The 25823-nt window shown below is 36.3% G+C and overlaps 1 protein-coding gene across 11 annotated transcripts in view; it reads right to left on the reverse strand.

The window, feature by feature from the left end:
• Positions 1-25823, reverse strand: part of DMD (dystrophin) — a 2264041-nt gene that overhangs the window by 510741 nt on the left and 1727477 nt on the right. For all 11 annotated transcript variants that reach the window (XM_070604303.1, XM_070604310.1, XM_070604305.1 and 8 more), the window contains one exon: positions 10533-10744. In XM_070604303.1, the coding sequence (XP_070460404.1) occupies positions 10533-10744 (212 nt within the window). The remainder of the gene's footprint in view (positions 1-10532; positions 10745-25823) is intronic.

The following is a 25823-nucleotide window of genomic DNA, read 5'->3' on the forward strand; positions in this document are numbered from 1 at the left end:
TAACTGCTGCGCCACCAGGCTGGTCCCTATTTTATTCATCTTTATTGCCAAAACATATTCTATTGTTGGACATACCACATTTGGGTTTCTAATTTTTGGCTATTATAAATAATGCTGCTACAAATATCTGTTTAAAGGTTTTGTGTGGACATATGTTTTAATTTCTCTTGGGTATATACCTCAGTATGGCACTGTTATGTCATATAGTAATTCCATGTTTAAGATCTCCAGAGGGGCCAGCCCCGTGGCCAAGTGGTTAAGTTTGTGTGCTCTGCTTCAGGAGCCCAGGGTTTCGCCACTTTGGATCCTGGGTGTGGACATGGCATTGCTCATCAGGCCATGCTGAGGCGGCGGCCCACATAGCACAACCAGAAGGACCTACAACTAGAATATACAACTATGTACTGGGGGGCTTTGGGGAGAAGAAGAATTAAAAAAACGACAAAAAGAAAAAAAGAAGATTGGCAACAGGTGTTAACTCAGATGCCAATCTTTAAAAAATAGATATATATATCTCCAGAAACTGCCAAACTTTTGTCTGAAGTAGTTGCACCATTTTAGAATCCCACCAGCAATGTATAAGGGTTCCAATTATTCCACATCTGTGTAAACACTCATCATTGTCTTTTTTTATTTTAACCATGCTAGTGTGTATAAAGTGGTATCTCATGGTAGTTTTAATTTGCATTTTCCTAATGACTAACGATGTTGACCATCTTTTCATGTGCTTGTTGGCCATTTGTGCATCTTATTTGAAGGAATGTCTATTAAAATCCTTTACTGATTTGTATTTGGGTCGTTAATGCTTTTTGTTGTTGTTGAATTGTAAGAGTTCTTTACATATTCTGGCCATGTCTCCTATCAGACATATGATTTGCAAATATTTTATCCCACTCTGTGGGCTGTCTTTTCACTTTATTTATGACATTTCTTGCAGCACAAAAGTTTTTATTTCGATGAAGTTCAACTGATGTATTTTTTATTTTGTCAATTTTGCTTTTGGTGTCCCATCTAAGAAAACATTACCTAACTCCTTGTACTGCTATGTTGTCTTGTAAGAGTTTTAAAGTTTTAGTTCTTATATTTAGCTCTATGATCCATCTTTGAGTTAATTTTTGTGTATGGCATGAGGTGGGGTCAAACTTCATTATTCTGTATGTGGATACTAATTACCCAAGCACAGAGTTTTGAAATGACTATTCTTTTCCCATTGAATTGTCTTGGAACTCTTGTCAAAAATCAATTGACCATAAATGCAAGGGGGACTTTCAATTTTATTTTATTGATCTATATATCTCTCTTCACGTCAGTATCACACTGTCTTGATTACTGTAGCTTTCTAGTAAGTTTTCAAATTAAGAATTGTGAGTCCTCCAACTTTGTTCTTTTTTTAAGGTTGTTTTGGCTATTCTTTGTCCCTAGTACTTCAGTATGAATTTTAGGATCTACTTGTCTATTTCTCTAGAAAATCCAGCTCGGATCTTGATAAGGATTGCATAGAGTCTGGAGACCAGTTTGGGGATATTGCCATCTTAATATTAAATCTTTTAATCTGGGAATACAGGATATTTTTCCATTTATTTAGATCTACTTTAATTTCACTCAACAGTTCTTTGTCGTTGTCAGTGTACAAGTCTTGCATTTCTTTTATTCCTAAGTAAGCATTTTATTTTTTGATGCTATTGTAAATGGAATAGTTTTCTGAATTTCATTTTTCAGATTATTCACTGCTGGTATATAGAAAAACAATTGATTTTTGTATTTTGATCTTATATCCTGCACATTTGCTTAGTTTATTAGTTCTAATTTTTTTTTAGCGTATTCCTTAGAGTTTTCTGTATACAAGATCACGTCATCTGCAAATAGATATAGTGTTACTTTTTCCTTTGCAATCTGGATGTCTTTATCTATTTTTCTTGCCTAATTGTCCTAGCCTGCACTTCTAGTATATTGGTAAATAGAAATGGTAACATCAGACATCCTTATCTTGTTCCTGGTCTTAGGCGAAAGCATTCACTCTTTCACTATGATGCCAGTTGTGGGTTTTTCTTAGATGCCCTTTATCAGATTAAGGAAGTCTCCTTCTGTATTATATTCCTAGGACTGCCAGGACAAAGTACCACAAACTGGGCGGCTTAAAACAACCAAATTTATTGTCTCACAGTTCTAGAGGTTAGATCCGAAATCAAGGTGTCAGCAGGCCATGCTCCATCTGAAACCTAGAGGAGAGAATCCTTCCTTCCCTCTTCCTGGCTTCTGGTGGTGGCTGTCAATCCTTGGTGTTCCTGGACTTGCAGACGCATCACTTTAATTTCTGCCTCTATGTCACATGGTGTTTTCCTTGTGGTCAGTGTCTTTATGTGGCATTCTTCTGTGTATGTGTCCTTTCCTCCTCTTGCAAGGACACCAGTCATATTGGATTAAGGGCCCACCCTACTCCAGTATGCCCTCATCTTAACTTAATTACATCTGCAAAGGCCCTACTTCCAAAAAAGGACACATTCACAGGTATCAGGGGTTAGGCCTTTAACATATCTGTTAAGGGGACACTATTCAACCTATAGTACGATTTTTTTTCTAATTTGTTGAGTATTTTTATCATGAAAGGGTTTTGGACTTTGTCAAATGCTTTTTATGCAACTATTGAGACGACCATGTGGTTTTTGCCCCCCTTTTTTTTTTTTACTGATATAGTACATTATATTGACTAAATTTTGTACATTAAACTAACCTTGCATTTCTGAAATAAATTTCACTTGGTTATGGTATACAATCCCTTTAATATATTGCTGTGTTAGGTATGACAGTATTTTCTTGAGGCTTTTTGAGTCAACATTCATAAGGCATATTGGTCTGTAGTTTTTCGTTGTTGTTTCCCTGTGATATTTTTGGTTGTGAAATATTCCTCTTCTATTTTTTGGAAGATTTTGTGAAAGATTGCTATTAATTCTTCTGTAAATGTTTGGTAAAATTTACCAGTGAAGCTATCTGGGCCTAGGTCTTTCCTCGGGAAAAGCTTTTAAATTACTGATTCAATTTCTTTACTTGTTATATAGGTCTATTCAGACGTCCTATTTCTTCCATTCATAATATCCTCTTATAATCCCCTTTTATTTCTGTAAGATCAGTAATGATGTATCCTCTTTCATTTCTAAGATTAGTAATTTGAGCCTTCTCTCTATTTTGTCCTTAGACTAGCTAAGGGGCTGTTAGCATTCTTGATCTTTTCAAATAACCAACTTTTGGTTTTGTGGGTTTTCTCTTCTCTGTTTCATTGATTTCACTCTAAACTTTATTATTCCTTCCTTCTGTTTACTTTAGATTTAATTTTCTCTTCTTTTTCTAGTTTCTTGAAACTAGAAGTTTGAGTTACCAGCTTGAGACCTTTCTTCTTTTTTTTACATAAGTATTTATAGTTATAAATTTCACTCTAAGCTCTGCATTAAGTTACATCCCATAAGTTTCGGAATGTTGTGTTTTTATTTCCATTCATCTCAAAGTATTTTTGCATTTCCTTTGTGATTTCTTCTTTGACTTATTGGTTATTTAAGAATGTGTTGTATCATTTTCTTGTACTTGTAAATTTCCCAAATTTACTTTCCTTATTGATTTTTAAGTTCACTCAATTATGGTCAGAGAACCTACATCATATGATTTCAATACTTTTAAATGTATTGAGGCTTGTTTAAGGCCCGCGTATGGTCTATCCTGGAGAATATTCCATGTGCAAATGAGAAGAATGTGTATTCTGTTATTATTGGGTGGCGCGTTCTATAGATGATTGGTAGGTCTTGCTAGTTCATAGCGTTTTCCCAGGTCTTCTGTTTCCTTGTTACTCTTCTGCTCAGTTGTTCTATATATTACTAAAAGTGGGGTATTGAAGTCTCTGTTTTTTGTATATTTCTCCCCTCAATTCTCTCAGTTTTTGCTTTATGTATTTTTCTTAATTCTTTTCTTTATTCTTTTCCTCAGAGTGGATTATTCCCATGGACCTATCTTCAAGTTCACTGATTCTTCTGCCAGCTCAAATCTGATGTTGAGCTCCTCTAGTGAAAATTTCATTCTAGTTATTGTACTTTTAAACTTTAGAATCTCTGTTTGGTTTCTGTTTGTAATTTATATCTCTTTACTGCTATGCTCTATTTGGCAAGACATGCATTTAGTCTTCTAGATCCCCCAGGAAGATGTCAGAGCTTTTCAAAGTCCCCTGAGGACATCTCATTCCCCAGATCTTCCTTTTAACTTTTTCTCCAGACCATGATTATCTCAACTGATATCACAACCTCAGGCAGTATTTAAACAATTGCTGATTGTTTTGTACAAATACTCTAGGGATAGGGCTTTTCCTAGGGAGTTAGCACAAAGTCAGGGCAAATAATGACAAGGCCTTGGGTATAGGTTTGTTCTAGGGAGCTGCCAGACAGGTCAAATGATGACAATGCTGTGAGAATGAAGAGCATCTTTTTGAGGAACTCCTATCGTGGTCCTCCCTCCCTGCTGGCTGTTAAGGCTGCTGGTTTTCAAGGCTTCTGCGGAGCTGGGAGAAAGTGATGGGAATAGACCAAGTTAAAAAGCCTCAAAAACCCGGCTGTTCTTATGAAGTTCAGCAGTTTACATATTGTTGCCAATCTTCGGTTAATATCCAGAGTTCAGAAAAGGCAATTTTGACAAATTTTGCAATTTGTTGCTTTTACGGAGGAGTGGATTTATAGAGTTGCCATATTATATTTTCAAGCATGGTATAAGTTAAAGTGTGAAGAAGAAACAAGGCAAAATGGTGCCATCAGAGCATAATGCTATTCAAATCTTGGTGACTCTGCCTTAAATATTTCTATTGTACAGCAGAACCTGAGGAAACTAGTCCATGACTTCCTGTGCTCTATCAGTGATGTAGGAAGCACTCTGTTTGTATGCTTTGAGAAGTTTAATAGCTTCATACATACTTTGGGAGGAAAAGTCCTATTAGGTTATTGATTCTTTCTCCTTAATCATGTGGGAAGCTTAAGGGGAAAACAAAAGGGAGTAAAGAAAATGCATGAAGAAACAGCAGACCCTGGCAAGAAGATTTCTGATAATGTTTTACACTGTTGTATCAGAAATCCAAAGGTCAAATTACCAGTGTGGGTTAATTTGCCAAATTAATTTTGTGCAAGTCTAAACAGTAAACAAAATGTGAGAAAGAAGAATTCAGCTTCCGTTACTGTACATATCCTTAAGGCAGAGAAGGACATTATCTAATACCACCCAAGGCCCCAAATAATGAAAACTATAAGGCTCTACTTCCATATTTGAAGAAGCTATCCCTGATTAGTTTCTTTTCTGGTATAACAATTTTAGATCCTTAAATAGCCACTGTATTTATTATATATAACATGTTTAGCTTTTTAAATTAATTACATGATTACAGTATATCTATTTTTCAAGTTCCCTAAAGAATGTCTACAAAACACAGATATTTTTCAGCCTTGGAAATGTTTAGTTAATAATTTGATAAATTATTGGATTTCTTGTCTCAGATAATTTTAAGTATTATATGGCCAAATCAGCGGGGCTCAAACAAGATTTCACTTCTCTATTGAATTCATGTACTCTTAGCTCAGCCAAGCACAAAACAGCTAATGCCATCACATTTGAAAAGCTTTTATGCTGAATTTGACACAAAAGCAATCACAAAGCAGACAGAAAGGAAATTTCTCTTTCGAAAGCTGAAAGGGGGAAAAAACAAATGAAAACTCTGAGCCTGGGTAAATCTTTCTTGACACTGGAAAAGAAAGTTTAAAATCACCAAGAAATAATTTTTGCAAAGAATCCATTGCCAAGTTTGGATCAATCTTAATAGCCTGGGGAATAGGTTGTGAAGTCAACCAAGATTCTGCCAAATGAAATAAATCCCATGATGACCATCGCTGGCAATTTTAAGTGTCAATGGCATACCATCTTATCTCTTATGAAAGTTAAATGGCATCCTCTCTCATAGGATTCTGTCATAGCTTATTGGCAGGGATTTTGATTAGGATGGAAATCTTGTATGATATTCTCTAGCATCTGTCTTTCCATCTTAGAAGAATATTATTGTTTTACCAAGGCCATGGAGAAGATCAAATCAAGTCATGTGGTTAACAAAATCAACTACTTACTCACTTTATGCTTTTGTTTCTGAAAAATTAAGGGTTGTATAGGAAAAAAAGAAACTATACATATATTATGGGCATCTCTTAATGACCTGCTCATTAATTATTGACATGATAGACCATCTATAGTCTGTTCTTTTGCCAAACAAAGGCTCTTCTGTTGCTATCTCCTTCCACCCTCACCATTGTGAAAAACTGACACAAGTGGAGCCATTTTAAAATAGAGCTGGAGCAGACATTCCAGAGGAACTCCCTTGCTTGTTTTGTTCCTTGAAACTTGGACTGGGCCAAACCTTTGGATGGGACCAATATGGCAATTGTTTTACAAGCAAATGTTTGAGAAATCAGCAAGAGAATGGACATCCTGAACACAAGACTGATGACCGTGGACTTGCTGAAGGTAGAATCAATAACCAATCATGTATAGCCAAGAGTCGGCACCAATGAACTCTTCTTAAAAACATCTCACCTCATCTTTCTCCTTTTTCCCATAAAAACCCTGAGCCCCTCTCCTGCAATCAGGACACTATTTGAGTTTCTACTTGGATCTGTGCTCCCTGAACTGCAATTCTTTGATCCCAAATAAACTCTTCGCTTCTCGAACTGGGTTCTGATTTTTATAGGTTGACACTATGCTTTCAAGACAGACTTTTCCCAGATGCCACCTCAAATTTGATTTTTACTCTATGAAGGGGTTGTTATTGTCCCCATTATTTTTTCTAACCAAGAGGAGGAGGTTGTGTAAAAATGTCCAATCAGTAAGGAAATGGTTAAAGATGGAGATAATGAAATATTATAAAGAATTAAAAATAATAATTATTAAAAGTTATGTGGCAACATACACAAATATTTATGTAATAATACTAAGTTCAAAATCAGAATTCAAAATTTTGTCTACATAATGAGGACAATTAAAAATATGTAGAGAAGAAATGGAAGAGATTATAGACAAAGGTTAGCAATTCTGAATCATTAAAATATCAGAATTGTAGATAATTTTTTCTTTAGTTCAGGGATGGTGACTGGTTTAAATTTTCAAAGAGTAGAACAGTCCTGGCGGTTGCCTTTGAAATCATTTCATTGCGGCAGTGAGGGTCGTCATCACTGATGCTGCTGCAAGGGAGGCCGGCTGTCATAATCACAGCTCTCCAACTCTGAAGACACAGCCTGATAACTGCCTTACGAGGTGCACCAGCTCTCTTGCTCATCTTAGGCACATAGACTCAGAAAGAACTTATGGAGCAAGGAGATCCTGGTCAAATTATCCAATGTCTCTTTATGTCTTTTTTCACATTTTCTTACTAAGAAAAAATTGTAAGTGATGAGTCAGCTAATATCACTCAGTAGTGATAACACATTAGACATAAAGGCCAGACCTCCATTTTATAAGCTCCCTGAAGTTCAGAAGAAATAAAAATTATAGTTTCATTAAAAATGGAATACAATTTGCAATTATTCTTTTTAGTTTTTCACACTAAAACAGAATATGAAAACTTCTCCCCAGTATAGCATTTCATTGCTTTCATTTTCCACCTGTTGGCTTATCAGTCATATAATTGTATTTGTCAGTTCATAATTACAGTTGTCTCCCTTTCTGATCCTCATGGTATTTTCTTGATTTGTTTTAGCCACATAGACAACTGGTACAAGAGAAAATTTGTGAAATCATCTACAAGAGTAATCTCTGTGCATTCACAGCTCAACTCTGTTACTTTTGTGTGTGTGTGTGTGAGGAAGATTGGCCCCGAGCTAACATCTGTGCCAATCTTCCTCTATTTTGTATGTAGGGCCCTGCCTCGGTATGGGCTGATGAGCGCTGTGTAGGTCTGTGCCTGGGATCCGAACCTGCAAACCCTAGGCCGGCAAAGCGTAGCACCTGAACCTAAGTGCTATGCCACCAGGCTGGCCCCCCAACTCTGTTACGTTTAAAAGGAGTTATTGAACTTTTCTAGGCTTCAACTTTTTGATCTGTAAACTGGGACCAATAATAATACTTTTCACAGAATGTTTTTGAGAAGATGAAATAAGCCAATATATGTAAAGTGATTAGCACAATTTCTGACAAATAGCAAGTACTTGCTTAATGTTAGTTAGTATTAGCATTAGGATTACTTTTAGTTTTAGCATATGATATTTTAGGAAATGGATGGGAAAATTACAGCTTTGGTCATCTTTATCTGTATAACAAACTTACACTGAAGCTGCAGCAATATATAACATTAAATTTCTAAACATGTTAACACAAAACATCCGTTTCTATAGGTAATACCTGAGACATTTTTATAACATAGTTTTAGACTGACAACTCAAAAGCAAAATTTTTATTTCAAAAGTTTGACAAGGATAACAATTATAATACAATCTTGTTTTTGTTTTAGGTGTTTAAAACATCTTTTTTTTGATGAAATTGTTTTTTTCCTCCTTTTATACTTTCTTTTGCGATTCTTTCTGTCTCTTACATGAGGCCCTTTACTCTTCTAAGAGCTACTAAACCCTAATCACTCTTGTCATCACTTTAGGATTCTCATAGGTTTTAAGATTATTTCTCACTTGCCAACTTCCAGAGTCTTCTTGCTCTAATCAAATCTATCACTGTATGCCTCTCATGTCTCCTTCCCTTCATCTAACTCAAGGGTCCAGTCCAAACTCTTTTTCCCTGTTAATTCCTCCTTACGAGTTAACTACTTCATTCCACGATCTGCTAGATTCATAAAATCCTAAATTTTTGTGGAGGAAAAATAAATAGCATAATACACTGAGTACCTTATGGATAAGATCAGAGCCTTCAAGAATAACCACATAGACTCTATATTCCCCATAGTCAAACCAGGAATTGGGAAAATCATTATGAGAAATCCTTAATCTGGAAATTTCATCTAGGTTCATCCGAGGGAGAAAATCTTAGTGGTAACAAGTATCTCATGAAAGAAAGAATTTTTATTCATTTAGATGTTGCTTCCAAGAGAGGTAATGATAAGTCCGTAAAACCCTATCCGACTTTCTAACATTCTTTTCACATAAATAAAAATCTTGTCCTCATAGCAGCTCAGGTCCTTTGGAAAAGGACCTATGGCAGAGACTGGCTAAAAGCTCACAGTTCATCATTCCCACTTACTCATCCTCAAATTAAAGTGGGAACAAATTCTGGTCAACGGGATATGGGTGGAAGTGATATACACAATCTCCAGGCCTGCCCATTAAACCTCATGGATAGACTGACCGCATTCTCTCTTACTCTCTTGCAGTAACCTTGGGCAGCTATGAGTTTAAAATGACAGTTGCACAAAATTGGAAAAGCCTGAATTCCCCAAGTCACCATTTGAGGGAGAACTCCCAAAAAGGGCTCTTCAACCTCCATTGGACTATGAAACAACCAGGGAATTAAACTTTATTATATTAAGCTATTGAGATTTCAGGGTTTATTTTTCAAATAGACCTAGCATAAATACATATGTTATGTGGCTTAGCATAGTCTAAACACTGACTAATCTAGAAATGGAAGCCACTTCATTCAAGAAAACTGTAAGGCTTTTTTGTCAGATGACATAGCTAATTTGAGATTCAGATACCTGTTTAGCAGAAGGCCTTTTTCCACCAGAAAAAAAAATCTATAGAGGGTTTTGATCAAATACTCAATCTAATCAAGTTCCCACCATGCTACTTCTCTGCTTATAATCTCCTAGAGGCTACACATTGTCCAGCATTTAGGGCCTCTCCAAACTGATCAATATTTAGTCTTTCCAAACTAAATATGAGATTTGAAAGGATTAAATGCACGTAAAGCACCATGCATGGTGCTTGATAAAACATAGTCATTAAACAAATTTTATTTCCTTTCCCTTTTCTCCTTTTGTCCTGAAGAGTTCTAGGCTCTTAAGTGGACAGATATATGATGTAGTTTTGCAGGGAAAGAGGAGGAAGAAGAGCAGGAAGAGAAAGAAGTAGAGAAGCTGGGCTGGAGGTCAGAGAATGGGAGGAGAAAGTGAGATTACACTTTATCGCTGCCTTCGCCTTACGCTCACGCCTCCCTTCTCCATCCAATAATGTAGGACGGAGGAGACGTTACTTTTTTTAAGAAAGGAATTAAGCCCAACTAATTGACTTCATGCTACTACATAAGTATGTATATCAACTTTGAAGTGATCTTAAAGCATGGTGCAATGTGAAAACTACCTCATTATATCCAGATTATTAAACAAAATTAATTTTAAGATTGATATTAGCCATCAATTTTCCTCTAATCTCTACTTTACTTTGACTAAAAATTCTACTGTTCATCTCACCTTAAATGTAATTTTCTTTTAAAATATTTGCATTAAAAATCATCAAATTTTAATCCATGGTATAATTTTATCCAGTGTAACCGGTATTTTATTTTAAGAGCATATCTTTGACACTCACCTTGGTTTCTGTGATTTTCCTTTGGATTGCGTCCATTGTGTAGGGTCCCTCCTTCCATGACTCAAGCTTGGCTCTGGCCTGCCCCAGGACCTGCTCAGCTTCTTCCTTAGCTTCCAGCCATTGTGTTGAATCCTTTAACATTTCATTTAACTGTTGCCTCCGGTTCTGAAGGTGTTCTTGTACTTCATCCCACTGACTCTGAATTCTTTCAACTGGAATAAAAGTAAAAATAAATATATAGGAGTAAATGCTAGTCTGGAGAAGACATTTGAAATTTAACATCCAAATATTATCTCACAGTTGATATTACTCATTAAAAAACTGTTCACTGTATTATAGCTGGGATGGTGGACAATGGAATTCCTTACTTTTTTCAACGGTAAATGTGAGTTTCTGTTAAATTATCTTCTTGAAGGTGACCTAGAACATCAGTAGGATAGGTAAAAATTGAACTCCATCTATTCTCAGTCCCTAGAGCAAAATCTAAATAATCTTTTAGAAAGGTACTATAGCAGGACGCCCAAATCCCTTTGCCCTTACCGCTTCAGTGCCTAACAGCTTGACTTCCAATACCATCATTGGCATTTCATTCCTTGAAGATTTTGTCTTGCCACAAAGAGCTTGCTTTGCCATCTAAGTGGCAGGCTAGATAACACCAGAGAATTGATGCTTCCCCTCTGTCCACCTGCCAGGAACAGCCTGTGACCAGTGACTGATGGTAGGTATTGGGGTATGCATATTTTAGCCCTCTTGATGCTAGCAGAAATAACTCTGAAACGTGTTTTACAAGGGTTCCACAGTTTTCTCAGTGGGACAAAGGTCCAATGGCCCATAGTGGTAACCTGCTTGATAATGCACCATCTTTTATTGGCTACCTTGCCTTACCTGTCTCACTATCTCACCCCCCATGGATATTTTCCTCAACTCGCCAATAAACCACTTGCTCTTAAAACCTTTTCCTAGAGTCTTCTTCCGGGGCATCCTAAGAGCAGATAGCCATACTAGAAACTTGTTGTAACGATATCTAAGAACTCATGCCAGTTATATTCTGTAAGTAAGACAGACATTTTAAGGCTATTTTTTGGTATCATTGTGAGTCAAAGATGGAGATGCCTTATAGATTCTGCTCTGAAACATTTTATTTTAGAATCCTAAAAATAAACATGACCACATTATTTTTTCTTTTCTTTAAGGACCACGTTAACTTTTCTTTAAGCTGGTTTCATAAAGAGGAAATAATGTCATAGAAAACAAGCAATAAAACCACCATCTACTTTATCTCTTAAGCAAGAAACCTGCCATTCTAGATTTTTCCTTAAGCTTCACCAAACACCATATATAATTTGTTACTCATTTTTCTCATATAGAACTTCTTCCCTCTTTCCACATATTGCCGCTGCAGAGCTCTATCATTTTTTGCCTATGTGTCTGCAATAGACTCTATATAGTCGCCCTGCCTCAAGTCTGTTTTCCATTGTAACTTCCACACTGTAGACAGAGTAATAACTTTTATAAATCAGATCACCCTACTCCCTCATTTAAACTCTTTAATGTCTTCCCACTGTCCTCTAGACTATCTTAGCTGGGTATACATATTCCTCTGTGATCTGCCCTGGATAATCTGAGAGGTTTATTTAGAAAGGAACAAATTACAACATAATCAGAGTGTAGAAAAATCACCAAAAAATGATAAAAGAAACTAGTCCCTCTAGCAATGAAGCAGTTACTACATTGAGGCCCAAGAAATCAGGAGAGGAAGTAAGCGGCCAGAAGCTGAGAATTACGAAGAGAAACCACCTTGAGAAGAGCAGTAACCTTTTGTCAAGAGACACAGTCAGCCTAAGGCAATTTCATAGGGAGGGAACTAGGAGGATAAATGTCCTGACTTCACTCTGTCCACTCTCTTCAATTTCCCACTAGAGCTCCCCAGTGGCTAAACCAACTGCAAGTCAGAGGGCATGGAAGACCAATGATGACACAGATCAGCCTCCCAGAATAGAGAGCAGGGTAGAGAAGGGCAAAGACTGTCTGGATGAACAAATAAAATGTACGTAGCACAGAACTGTAGAATTGTGCTTCTTATTTCATGACATAAGTTTAGTCTTTCCTAATTAACCCTGTTGTCACCTTCATAAAGTTATGAGAAGTTATGAACTAAAGTACTTGAGCATTTTGTGAATAAGCATCAGGACGAGATAGACCTTATAAAACTAGTGATTGCAGGGGCTGGCCCCGTGGCCGAGTGGTTAAGTTCGCGCGCTCCGCTGCAGGCGGCCCAGTGTTTCGTCAGTTCGAATCCTGGGCGCGGACATGGCACTGCTCATCAAACCACGCTGAGGCAGCGTCCCACATGCCACAACTAGAAGGACCCACAACGAAGAATATGCAACTATGTACCGGGGGGTTTTGGGGAGAAAAAGGAAAAAAAATAAAATCTTTAAAAACAAAACAAAACAAAACTAGTGATTGCAACATGAAATCAAGAATCTGGTATCTAGAATAGGTAAAACCAAGTAAGTGGCATTCATTATGATTTTATTGGGTTCATTTCTGTTTAGGTGTTTGCTATGCGTTGCAAAGCCAGTCAGCATATTGTATTCCAACTGCGGTAAACATGTCAACTTATGTTTGTCAATCTCTCCCTATAATTTCTGAGCAACATTCTTTTTTGTTTATTTCATTTCTGCTGTTGCCCCACTGGGTAGTGCAGCACCCCTTATAGTTGAGACTTATAGTTATCGACTAGTCCTCTATTTAATCTTTGGTTTATAAAATTAACAGTGTAAATGCTATTATAAGAAAGCTGTTTAAAATATAAATTAAAATGTCTTTAAGTGTTCTGAAATATTTTTCCATCAGTCATAGAAATGACTGATATTCTAATTCCAAACAATTTTTTCAACTTATCACAGCAGGCTACTTTATTATGCATAGTTGGTATCTTTTTTGTCTTAGCCTATTGTTATATACTACATGTATTTGAAAATAATAAAACTGACTTTCCTTAAAAAGTCTCTGATTTCAGTTTGCCTTTGTCTTAATCAGCATTAATTAGTGATATTTTACTATGCTTGCAAAATGTTTAGAATGCCTAGTATTTTTGACATAACGTGGTAAACCATTTACATTTGTGCTAGTGAATATTTTGCACATCCTACAGTTCATTTCAATAGGGTAGGCATAATCTCTATTTTTAAAAAGGCCATCACTTGATATGAGGAAGAAGCAAAGTAGTTCTTCCTGTTATGTGTGTAGAAATTTCTTAATTTTAGACAAATATACCATTTGAATGCTTGTTCAATCACAGCAATGAAAGTTTTCATCCCAAAGGAGTCATGCATGAGTAATGTAGCAAGATAACATGGTTCATTGGGATGTGCATCCCACTAAGGGTGTGATTTCTCATCCTTGACCTTCAACTGTACATGATCATCAGATAATATTTAACTAAATAAATTTACAGGCTACAGACTCACTCAACAATCCATCTACACCTCCATGTACCCCTACCCATCAGTCCATCCACCTAGCCTGCCAATCACCATTTTATTTATCATCTACTAGATCCCAGGCATTATGCTAAGCACTGGGGAAACAAAAGAATCTAAGACAGATTCCCCGGCTTCTGGTTGGTGCCTGTTAGACAGGGGTGTTATTCACTATCCACCCAAAGAATACAGGATGAGTAGTTCTAGGAAAAAGATAATGAGTTCAACCTTGGATTGATTCAGTGGGAGGTTTTGAGGATCATCCACATAGGACTATCATTTTAGTCAGCTGGACAGAAGGTGCTATGGCATAGCTACATATTTTAAGAGAGAGAAAAATCCAGGATTAGAAATCATTACTAGAGAAGTAAAAATTGAAGCCATCAATGTGAATTCATTCTTACTGATGTGATGTATAGATTGAGCAGAACAGAGAATTCAAGATGGAGTCCTGGAAAAAGCAACACATGAAGACAGAATACAGCAAAAGTAGCCAATAAAATGAATGAATGGCCAGAGAGTTAGGAGGAATATCTGGAAAATGTACTTTCATAGAAACATGAACAAGAAAGAATTTCAAAAACACAAGAGTGGTTAACACTTTTAAATGCGATGGATGTCACAAGAGATAATAAAAATCAAAATAACTAACATTTATTTGAATACCTACTCTGCTCAAAGCACTGTTTTAAGCGTTTATGTGTATTAACTCATTTAATCACCATGATGATCTTATGAGGTAGGTATCATTGTTCATGTTGTTGCTGCTGTTCCCCTCATTTAAGAGATGAAGAAACAGAGACTACGTTAAAGAATCGGCCTAAGGTCATACAGATAGTGAGTGGTAGAGCCAACACTTGGACCCAAGCTGTCAGACTTCTCAAAGACCATGTCAAAAGTACCATTTTGGCTTTGACCACATGGAATTCCCTGAAGACCATACAGAAAATGATTTTAGTAAAGTGGTAAAAGTCTTATTGTAGGGAATTGCCAAATGAATCAGCCAATGATGGATGAAAGTTGGTAGACAATTACCCCCTCCGGGTGATGACACTGAGATGCATTTTTCACTATCTCTCAGACTCCACTCATCAGGGTTGAACTCGAGTTGCTCCCAGAAAGAACCTGCTCGATAATTGGCTCAATTATTGGCTTCTTCCCTTTCCCTATTTCAGTGTCCCACTCCCCTGCTGGTAATGCCTGGGATCACCTTATAAGTAAATCACTTTCTCTCAAATCATTGTTTCAAGGTTGGCTTCTGGACGAACCTAGTCTAAGTTAGAATTTTATTCATTTAAAAAATCCTTAGTGGCACTTGGTATGCTTTCAATAACTGTCAAATGAATTGTACATGTAGACTATTTCAATTATCCATGCTTCCTCTTTATAATGATGTCAAAAATGCCACTTCCAAAGTTAATCTTTGCCCAGGACCTTGAGTCTTTTTTCTTCAAAAGCAATCATTGTCTCTTTATTGCATTTCAAGTTTACATAATTTGAACACTGGCTTAAGTCTTTCACATTTCCCTCTTTATTTTCCTCTCATTCTTCATGATCTTTGTTATAAGCAAACAAATATTCTCTGGGCATCCTTTGTTTCTGATTCAATGCATTTGCAGCAACCATATTTTTTTGTATAAAACATCTTCAATGTCATGTTTACTAGTAGAATATTCTCATCTGATCAAAAAAAATCCATAAATTAAAAGGTATGGGGAGGGGATCCTGTAAGGCAAACCTAATCAATGATCTCTCTTTCTCTAACATTCTTAAAGTAAACTATAAGTCAGAGAGAATCTGTTGGCCTGTCTTTTTGCCTCAGTCTGTCTTCTTAATTAAATCTTAGACTGAGTAATATAGAAAAGTACAAGTGTGTATTGGATAAGGATATTTCTATGGACGTTTTTAAATTTTGAAACATACTAAGCTCCAGAGGATAATAACAACAATAAAATATCATATTGTTATTAATGTAAGTACAATTAGATGAATATGAGAAAGACAGTCAGCAGATGTATTGCCCCTTGTGAAATAACCAACCATATGTGAGAATCCATTTTCTAGAGCAGAGATTATGGAGAGATTATTTCCTTCACAAAAGGACTCACCATAAGATTTCTCTAGTCAATTTGTCAAGTATTTTAAAAATATTATTTGAATTATATTCCATACCCAGGTAGGTATCCAACAGAAATGCATACTTATATTCACTAAAATACATGTACTAAATTGGAAGATTGCCTAAATTGGAAACTACTCAAATTCCCATCTACGGTAAAATGGATAAATACATTGTGGTATATTTATCAATAGAATACTATCTAGCAACAAGAATCAAATATACAAGTATAAGCAATAATATATATTAACCTCATAAACATAATGTTGAGGGAGAGAAGCAAGCCAAAAACAAGGACATACTATTTTATATCATGTATATAATGTACAAAAACAGGGAAAAGTAAGATGACTATAGAAGTCAGGATAGTGGTTACCCTTGTGGGACTGGTAGTCGCTGAAAGAGACATGATGGGGGCTTCTAAGGTTCTAGTAATATTTCATCTCTTGATTTGGGTGCTGCTTACACAGTTGTATTCAGTTTGTACAAATTCACCAAGCTAGACGTTTATGATATGTGCACTTTTCCTTATGTATATTGTATTCAATAAAAATTTAATGAAATATTATTTGATTTGTAAAATGTTTTCTACATACAACTTTGGAGAATTCTTTTTCAAAAGAGTTGCAACCTGTGAAATATGTATCACTTTGGCAAATATGAATGATAATACGAGATGCAATGGTTTTGCTAAGGACACAATACAATTTAGGCTGTAGATTTGTGTGATAAAGAACGATTTAGAAATACTCATTGGACAGTGAACTGGACTCGACTCACAGAAACAAATCACACATAGAGACTAATGAAGTGACTATTCAATTATTTAATAAAAGAAACAAAGCATTGCAATTAAGTGATACAGCTGTCCTAAGAGTAGATCCTGGAGAAACATACACAAGAGAAAATTTGAGAAGTTTTATATATATTCCATTTTGTCAAGGAATAAAAGTAAACAGAAAATCTGAAGATCATCAAAGAGAAGCTGTTATCTTGGAACTGGGCCACTGTGGTAGTTGGACATTCATATGGATTTGGTAATTGTCCATGCTTGGGCAACAATTCAAACTACGGAATTTCACCACATTTAGAATACTTCATCCAGGATACTATTGAATAGGCCAAAGATATATTATGGCAATGTACTTGGTCACTAGAGCCCACACTGTTAGATTTATATTCATACCCGATTCATCTGACACACAAAAGTGAAATAATAATAAAATATGTGCATATAAACTCAGACAATCTGTGCCTGTTTGCAACTGAAGAGCTACCCAAATGTGTGCATTTTTCCTTGCAGAGGTCCATCGTGGAAAGCTTCTCAACTGATTTGTGCAGTAAGTAGATACTGGATAATGAAGGGAAATAAATAACCAATGCTAAGAGTCAGGATGACAGACTGGGACTCAGCATGTGTCCTGATTTAGGGATCTCCAGAAATGTCAAATTGGAAACTCGGCAATCATGTCAAGAACCACAATATTGCAGAGAAAGAAACACTTCAGTTGATTGAGTACTAACCAATCTTTCACTTCAAGTTTTTAAGCTAGCCATGTTTGATTATCGATATACATTCTTGACTGATATAAATTCCCACAACATCTCTCCTGGGGAAAAACGTTATTTACAAAAATGAAATGATTGCCTTTTTGAATATACATTGCTACAGAACAAAAAACAGCTCTGTTGCAATTTCCACAGTAAAGTTACAGTCTGAGAATTAGAAATTACCACAACTAAGTTTTAGGAAAAAAACCTTGACTAGGAGTTAGTAATGGGTTATAGCCTTGCATTTGTGATGAAATAGTTAATTTAATTTGCAAAAGTTGATTCACCACAGCTTCAATTTCCTCAGCTGCAAACCTGAAATACTGGTAGTTGCACAAGCAAAGAATTGTTGTGAAAACAAAATTCAACAATGAATAAAAAGCATAAAGGACCAAAGCCAGTGTGATTGCTTTTCTGTACAGAGAAGACTAAACAATTGATTATAGTCATCAGCAAACATTTGTGATCTGCTAGGGGGATCACATTGTGGATCTCAAAGATTCCACAGAGCACGCAAGAGTTCCAGGTAGAAAATATCGAGCTGGAAGAGTTAAATTGCAGGTTAATCTTTTGAGGTCATTTGAATGGGTGAAGAGTGGCAGATATTTAACTATGGTCAACTGTAAGGAAAATGATCCTAATTGAAGTTAAGACAATGAGCTCTGAACTATTTGTTGGGACTGGGAAAAAGATGTGGGAATCACAACAGACTGTTCTTTGAGGCTAAAATAGTCAACAAAACGTTAGGCATGATCAAGAGGGAACTGAAAATTATTGTACTCTTGTACAAAGTTAGGACACAATTATACCTTGAGTAACGTAAGCATATCTAAATGTTTGATATTCAAAGACTTACAAGAAACCAAGGAAACTCAAAATACCTGATCATAACCAAGACTATAGGGATTATTAAGATTTGTTCTTCCTACTTCTACATGGCATTTAAACGTGGTTCTGCAGAAAACTTCTCTATAGCCAAGCTCTGCAAAGAGGAATCTCAACTTAAACCCATTAAGAAGAGGAAGAAGCAAATACACTAATCATGAAGCCGAATTTAGCTGGTGTGAACAGGCCTTTGCTCTATTTAGGAACAGGAGAGGAGGAATGTGGTTGCTGCGCAAACACAGAATAAAATGTCGGAGACATTTCAGACCAAAAAGCTGAAAAGAGAGGGATGTTATAGGCACGTGATTAAATCCGAGCCACTGTGACTAACCTGAAGATTTGCTTTTTCTCTAAATCCTGAAAAGCTAGAATTCAGGAACAGCCAAGCATTTAGTTTAAATTCCTAGAAGACAGACTCAGAATAAATGACTGAGTTAAAAACAATTTATAATATTAGCCTAACATTTAAGGTTAGTTTGAACATGGCAAAGATCAGTAATTTAATGTGATTTTCACACTCAGTTTACTCTCTGTAAAATAGGGATAATAATAACAAGAAAATTAATAATCTATGAAGATAAAGGAAATAATGGACACAAGGCAATGAGCAGAGTGTCTGGCCCCCAGCTCTCTCTCAATTACAGGGGTAAAGAGAGGCAATCATGTACTTTTATAACACCATTGGATTTCTCAAATCTTGAGCTGTAAAGCAAAAGGGGGTAGATTGGATGATTCCTGGGGTTCTTTCCAGCTTTCACAGTCCATGAAATACATGTTCCTTGATGTTTCCATCAGAGATAGAGGCTCACCTTACAAGGTTATTGGGAAGATGTCAGTCAGCCCAGCGCCTCAATGAACAAATAGCATATCAACAGCCACATATCATTCCCCTGTACGGACCATTGGTGTGACTCAGCTTAGCAATCTTATATTCAGTCATGCCAAGATTCAGTTAAAATAAACTCAAGCCAGCCTAAAAAAAATTCTTTTTTCATTATTATTTTATTGAGGTATGAGTGATATAACATTATCTTAGTTCAGGGGTACAACATAATGATTCGATATTTGTATGCATTGTGAAATGATCACCACAATAAGTCTAGTTAACATCCAAAAGTTCTTTCCTTCTGGGGTGATAATATTTTTCTGTATCTTGATAGAGGCATGTGTCACACAGGTGTACCCATTCATCAATACTCACTGAATGGTATATGTAAGATTTGTGCATTTGACTGCAAATTTTACCTCAAACAAGCAAGCAAGCAAGCAAACAAACAAAAAGAACTGTAAGTGAATATTGAGCTCTAGTTAACAATATGCATGTTGAAGTGTTTAAAGGTAAAGGGTACTGCTGTCTTTAAATTTACTTTGAAATGCATCAGAAAATAATGGGGATTGATGGGCAGGTAAAAGGATGAAGTGGTAGGGCAGAATCTAGATAGTGGGTTCATGGGCATTCACAGTACAATTCTTTCAGCTTTTCTGTGTATTTGAACTTTTCGTAATAAAACGGTAGATAAAATGCTTTCTCACACCAAGCACAAAGCAGCATATTATTTAAGCAGCTTTCTAAGTCGCTAGGACCACTTTCCAATTAAGAAGAAAATACCATCTGTGGAATGTGGAAGTTTAAAAGATAGTAAACAGAATTTATAGGAGCAGAAATGACAAAATGTTTTGCTCAAAGTCACACCCAATATGTATAGAAAGGAGTTGGAAATGGAATTCAGGCAGATCTCTTAACTTCCTAATTAACAGACTGTCAAAGACTATATTACCTCCTTCAAAGTATGCTGAATACTCTAATAGAGAAAATGAATTAGTCCTCTGAAGAAAGCTCATTCTCTTGTTTTGGTTATAAAACACAGGAAAGCGTGTGTTGGTTCCCATATCGAAAGATGAGTTAAGGTAAAAGGAGGATTGCGCTTTTGCCACTGGTTGGAGAGTCACAGATTATGAGAAAATATCAACATCTCGTCATAATGAAACATGTAAGTTATTTCATTAATTAAACAGGCATATGTTGAAATGTGATATTGTTTAATCATTAAAGTAAATTTATTTTTAAAAAATAATGGCTTCCTTTGGCAGAGGGGAACCCCTGGTTGAGATGGAAGCTGGAAGTTGGGGGAAAAGCTTGATCTTCACTTATGTAAAAATATTTCACTTTATAATCCTAGGTCATTCACAGGACACATAAAAGAAACTATCTAGATGTGATAAAGAAACAGCATATCATTAGACAATCCATCTGTCTGGCCTGCCCCAGCCATCTACTAATTAAGTGCCAAATGTAGCAAATAAAGCACTAACAACTCAAAAGAGTTCATCAAGAGTTCATTAAAATGGAGCTAAAGGATACCATTACAATTCCAGCACCACGGATTTATTACTGTGTCACCAGCATGCAATGCACACAATAAAACCCATTCGTCACTGTAAATTTGCACATCAAAATTGATGCATTTGTTGGAATACAAATATTTAAAAAAATATGTTGAATAAAAAAAAGGCATTTTTTTCGCCCCAAGCACACATTGAATTTCATCCTTGCACCTTGTCACTCACACTTTAATTTGACAAGTGCAGAAAATGCGAGTTATACCTAAAAAGCAAAGTGGGCTCACTCCTATATTCACAAGCCCATTCCATTGTCCAACCATTCAAGTTAAGGAATAAAAATAAATACGAAACAATTGCTTGAACAGAAACTATGGGCTAAAAAGCAAAAGGCCAGATACTGTCTATTGACAGACTTTTCTGTATTTCTAGTCTTCCTTACCTTCTTCTCTTCAGATTTCGGTGTCTCTCCTATCCATACCTAATTCCCTCCCTGTACTCAGTATTCCAATTTCTTCCACCTCCTAAAAGAAGTGATTCCATTTTTCACCCATCCTGTATCTTCGATCTCAGTCTAGAAACTCATCTAAAAAGAAAATGACAACAACAAAATACAAAAATTTCTTTCTTTTGGCCCAACACTCCCTCTGGCCAATCCTACGTCTTTGTCCTTCATGGAAGAGTGGTTTATACCAGTGCTACTCAAAGGATAGTTTGTGTACTAGCAGCATCAGCATCATCTGGGAGCTTATTAGAAATGCACTATCTCGGGCCCAACCTTAGACTCACTGAATCAGAAACTGCATTTTTAAACAAGATTCCAAAGATGATTTGTACACACATTAAAGTTTGAGAAGCACAAGTCTACACCCACTATTTCCACTTCCACACCTCAGATACCCTTCTCAATCCACTGCATTTTGACTGTTGCCACTGAAATTACTTTTGAAGATAATAACAAGAACCTTCACGTTACTACAGATTGGAGATTCTAAAGTCTTGATTTTTCCAGGCCTCCCTTCAGTACTTGCCGTCACTGATGAGCTCTCCTTGAAACCTTCTTTTGATTAACATGGCCAGATTTTTTGGGACTTTGTTCTACCTCTTTGGCTACTTCTCAGCCTCCTCCACCCATCTCTTAAATGCTGTTATTCCCTAGGGGTCTCCTTTTGACCTTCCTTTTTTTCCACTTTACATATTCTCCCTGGTAAGTTCATCTACTTAATATTGTTTCATTTACTACCCTTGCAATGATCATAGTCAAATCCACGTTTTAACCTAAAAACTCTCTCCTGAGCTCCATAGCCACACAGGCAAACTCCTACTAAATCCCTCCTAAATAGTGTATCCAAAATTGATGGCATTGTCTTTACCATTCCTCACTCCTAATCACTCTACCTAGTCATTAAAGGAGAAACCTACAAATTATCCTTGATTCTTTTCTTCCTCATCCTTTAACCAAGGTGCCAAGTCATTCATTCAATCTCCTTAATCGCTTCTCTAACCTGTCTATCATCCAGCTGCCTCTTCCTTAGACTGTTTTAATTAAAAGCTTCCTGATGCTCTCTCTTATTTAGTGAATCATAATCTCATCTGAACATTTATATCAACTGGGATGCTTTAAAAAAATGCCAATGTCTGGGCCCTATTCCCAAAGATTTTGATTTAATTGGTTTGGGGTGGAGTCCAGGCACTGGCATTTTTTAAAAGCTCCCCCTAGTGATTCTAACGTGCAGCCAGAACTGAGAATCACTGCTCTAATACTAGCCTTTTGCACTCCCCATCCGTCTTCAACACTCAGGTCAGAGAAGGCTTTTGAAGATGAAAATCTGAGTCTGTCATCACTTATTAAATCCTCTTAATGTCACCCTTCCATTGCTTTCAGGCTAAAATCAAAACTCTTTACCTGACTTACAACATCTTTTGTAATGTGGCTCCCTTGTCTACTTTGCCAGCTTCTTGACTTCTACCGCCTGTTGTAAACTCGATACTCCAGCTTTACAGCCACATGAATCTTCTACATGCACGATGTTACCACATATCTCACATATGTCTTTGCTTTTCGTCTGCCCCGAATATTCTCTATCCTTTTTCCCTCTGCAACACTCTGCTCAAAAGTCACTGCCACTAATCATTTTCGTGACCATTCTCTTCCATCCTACCCAAGCTTTGTTGCAGGGGCTTGGGTAGGGTAAACTGCCTTTTGGTTTCTAGAGCATTCTGTTCTTACCTCACTTTGTAAACACACTGATTACACTATTTGGCAATTGTCCATTTCTTGTCTGTCTTACCCAGTGAAAGGTAATTACTTGAGAAGAGGGAGTGTATTTTTATACTCAGGGCCCAGCAGAAGTTTGGCACATAGGTGGGTATAAGGAAATGTGAAGAAAGGGTGAACATAACTTGTTTTAAGTCACAAACAAGGATTTATGTGCTATTACAAAAAGAAAAATAATCGCAAACATGCAATATATAAACAAAACAAATACATACATTTAGTAAGTATATGAAAATAAAGTACATGTTCAAATTTGCTTAGACTTTGTGAAAAATGGAACTTCTGTATTAAGGGGAAAAAGAGGAAATGAATTAATGAAGTATAGCTTCAATTGATCCCTTCAAATGCTTCTCCAGAAAAGCAAAATGTGAGATCAAGTAAATAAAGATCAATCAATTCTGGTTCACTTAACATATACACCATTATTAAGACAAACACAGGATCAGTGATTATAAAATATATTTTAAACTAAAGTATTGGCTGAAAAGCCAAAAAGAAAAGTCTATAAAAGACTTCCCAGGTCCCATTTTGAGAGAATCTTTGCTTATTTCAATCTCAGCAACTCATAAATGATGTGAAATATGGGGAAAATCAAAAGTGACTCTTTCCCTATTCTAATGATCCCCATTCAAGTGACAAAGTGGGTTCATACAAAATATGTAAATAAACTTTGAATGTCAGTACAGCAACTCCTAAAATAGTACCGCAGCTCCTAAAATTAAATGCTTCAGTTTACAAGAAACAACAAAAAGTCTGTACGCAGCTCCCACTATTTCCATTTACCTCTGGGTAAATCACAACTATACATTCGAAGAAGAAAGACCCGGAGAGAGCCAATACCTTGGTGAAACATATGACTAAGAAATACAGGAACAGAAGAGTGTAATTGCCTTAATTTTAAAAGAAAATTTTTCTTAAATGGAATTTCCATAGTAAGACAAGAAATAGAGAAATTCAAAATGAGGTAATCTATGTGAAAAGTGCTTTATAAACTGCCAAGCTGTCAGCAAACGTAAGGTATTATTATTATTTTCTTTAAAATGAGATATAGAAAAGCATTGTGCTTGTACTACTTGCAGCAAGGAAACAGAATTCTTTAAAAAACATATAAAAGTGATCCCTTTTAACCAAAACAAAAAGAAAGATACACAAACATTGCCTGAACTTGGTCTTAAGCAAGATTATACTTTTATTCTGGTAAGTTCTTATAAATCAAGAGCCATTTGATCATCTGAAAATGATTTGTTTTTATACATTTACTCATTTATTTGTTTCTTTATCTAGCCTTTCCTTCATTAAAAGTTTTTCTTGATAATGTACTATGTGCTTGAGATTGAGTTAGAATGTGCACGAAATCAAAGCTGTATAAGAAATAATAAACATTTTATATGTAAACTACCCAGTTCAATATTCATACGCACTTGGAATCTATATCTTTAACATAGAATCCACTTATTTAAATGCATCACCCATTAGAACGAAAAGCTAAAAGAGGACATTTTCATAGCTCCCAATGACCTTGTGAGTTATGGTAACAATTTTCATCTTTGTCCTCAGTGCAATGGGAATCCACTGAAAGGTTTCATGCAGGGAAGTGACACCATCTGATCTGAGTTTCAAAAGATTAGTCATGCTGAGAATAAGATTGGAGGAGAGGGCGAGACAAGATGCAGAAAAACAGAGTAAGATGCAAGGATAGGAGTCCAGGTAAAACCTAATCATGGCTGGTAGACTGAAAGATAAGAACAGATAAGTAAGATACTTGGAAGATGAAATGTACAGGACTTTGCCTAAGTTCTTCCCTCTGCATTAGAATGCATCGCCTGGTACATGATTGGCGCTTCATGAACGCTTTTGATGGGAAATGAATGGGGCTATAAAACCTCGCAATTCTTTAAAGGGGTCTTAGAAGCTCTCGCCTCATAATATATAATGAAAAGTCATTATGTGACTTTTTCCTCTCACAGGAAAAGATGGAACTAATAGACTGTGACCATTGTTTTTCAGTAAGGTATGCCTAGGTCAGCCAGCCCTGGTGATCTAGTGGTTAAGATTCTGCACTCTTCACTGCAGCCCAGGTTCGTTTCCTGGTCAGGGAACCACACCACCCATCTGCAGGTTGTCATACTGTGGTGGCTGTGTGTTGCTGTGATGCTGAAAGCTATGCTGCTGGTATTTCAAATACCAGCAGAGTCACCCATGGCAGATAGGTTTCAGTGGAGCTAACAGACTAGGGCAGACTAGGAAGAAGGACCTGGCCACTGACTTCCAAAAAAAATGGCCATGAAACCCTATGAATAGCAGTGGAGCATTGTCTGATACCGCACTGGGAGGGGCTATGATAGGAATCAACTTGACGGCACTAACAACAAATACTTAGGTCACCGTGCCCCTTCTAAAGTACAGGCTATGTCATATCTGCAAATTCTTTGCTTAAAGTCTCTTAGTAGGGAAATCTTACTTGCTTGACGATTTTTTTTTGCTTGACTTTTAAGTCATTTGTAGATTAAATAAATAGGAGAGAAAAGTTGACCTTTTTTGTATTACAAAATGGTGAAAAAGGTTGCTGTTGGACATCAACAAAAGCCCACAATTCCACATTGACTGCAAGATTATAATAATCCCCAAGA

The sequence above is a fragment of the Equus przewalskii genome, chromosome X (genome assembly GCF_037783145.1).
Source record: "Equus przewalskii isolate Varuska chromosome X, EquPr2, whole genome shotgun sequence".
In the NCBI taxonomy this organism is placed as follows: Eukaryota; Metazoa; Chordata; class Mammalia; order Perissodactyla; family Equidae; genus Equus; species Equus przewalskii.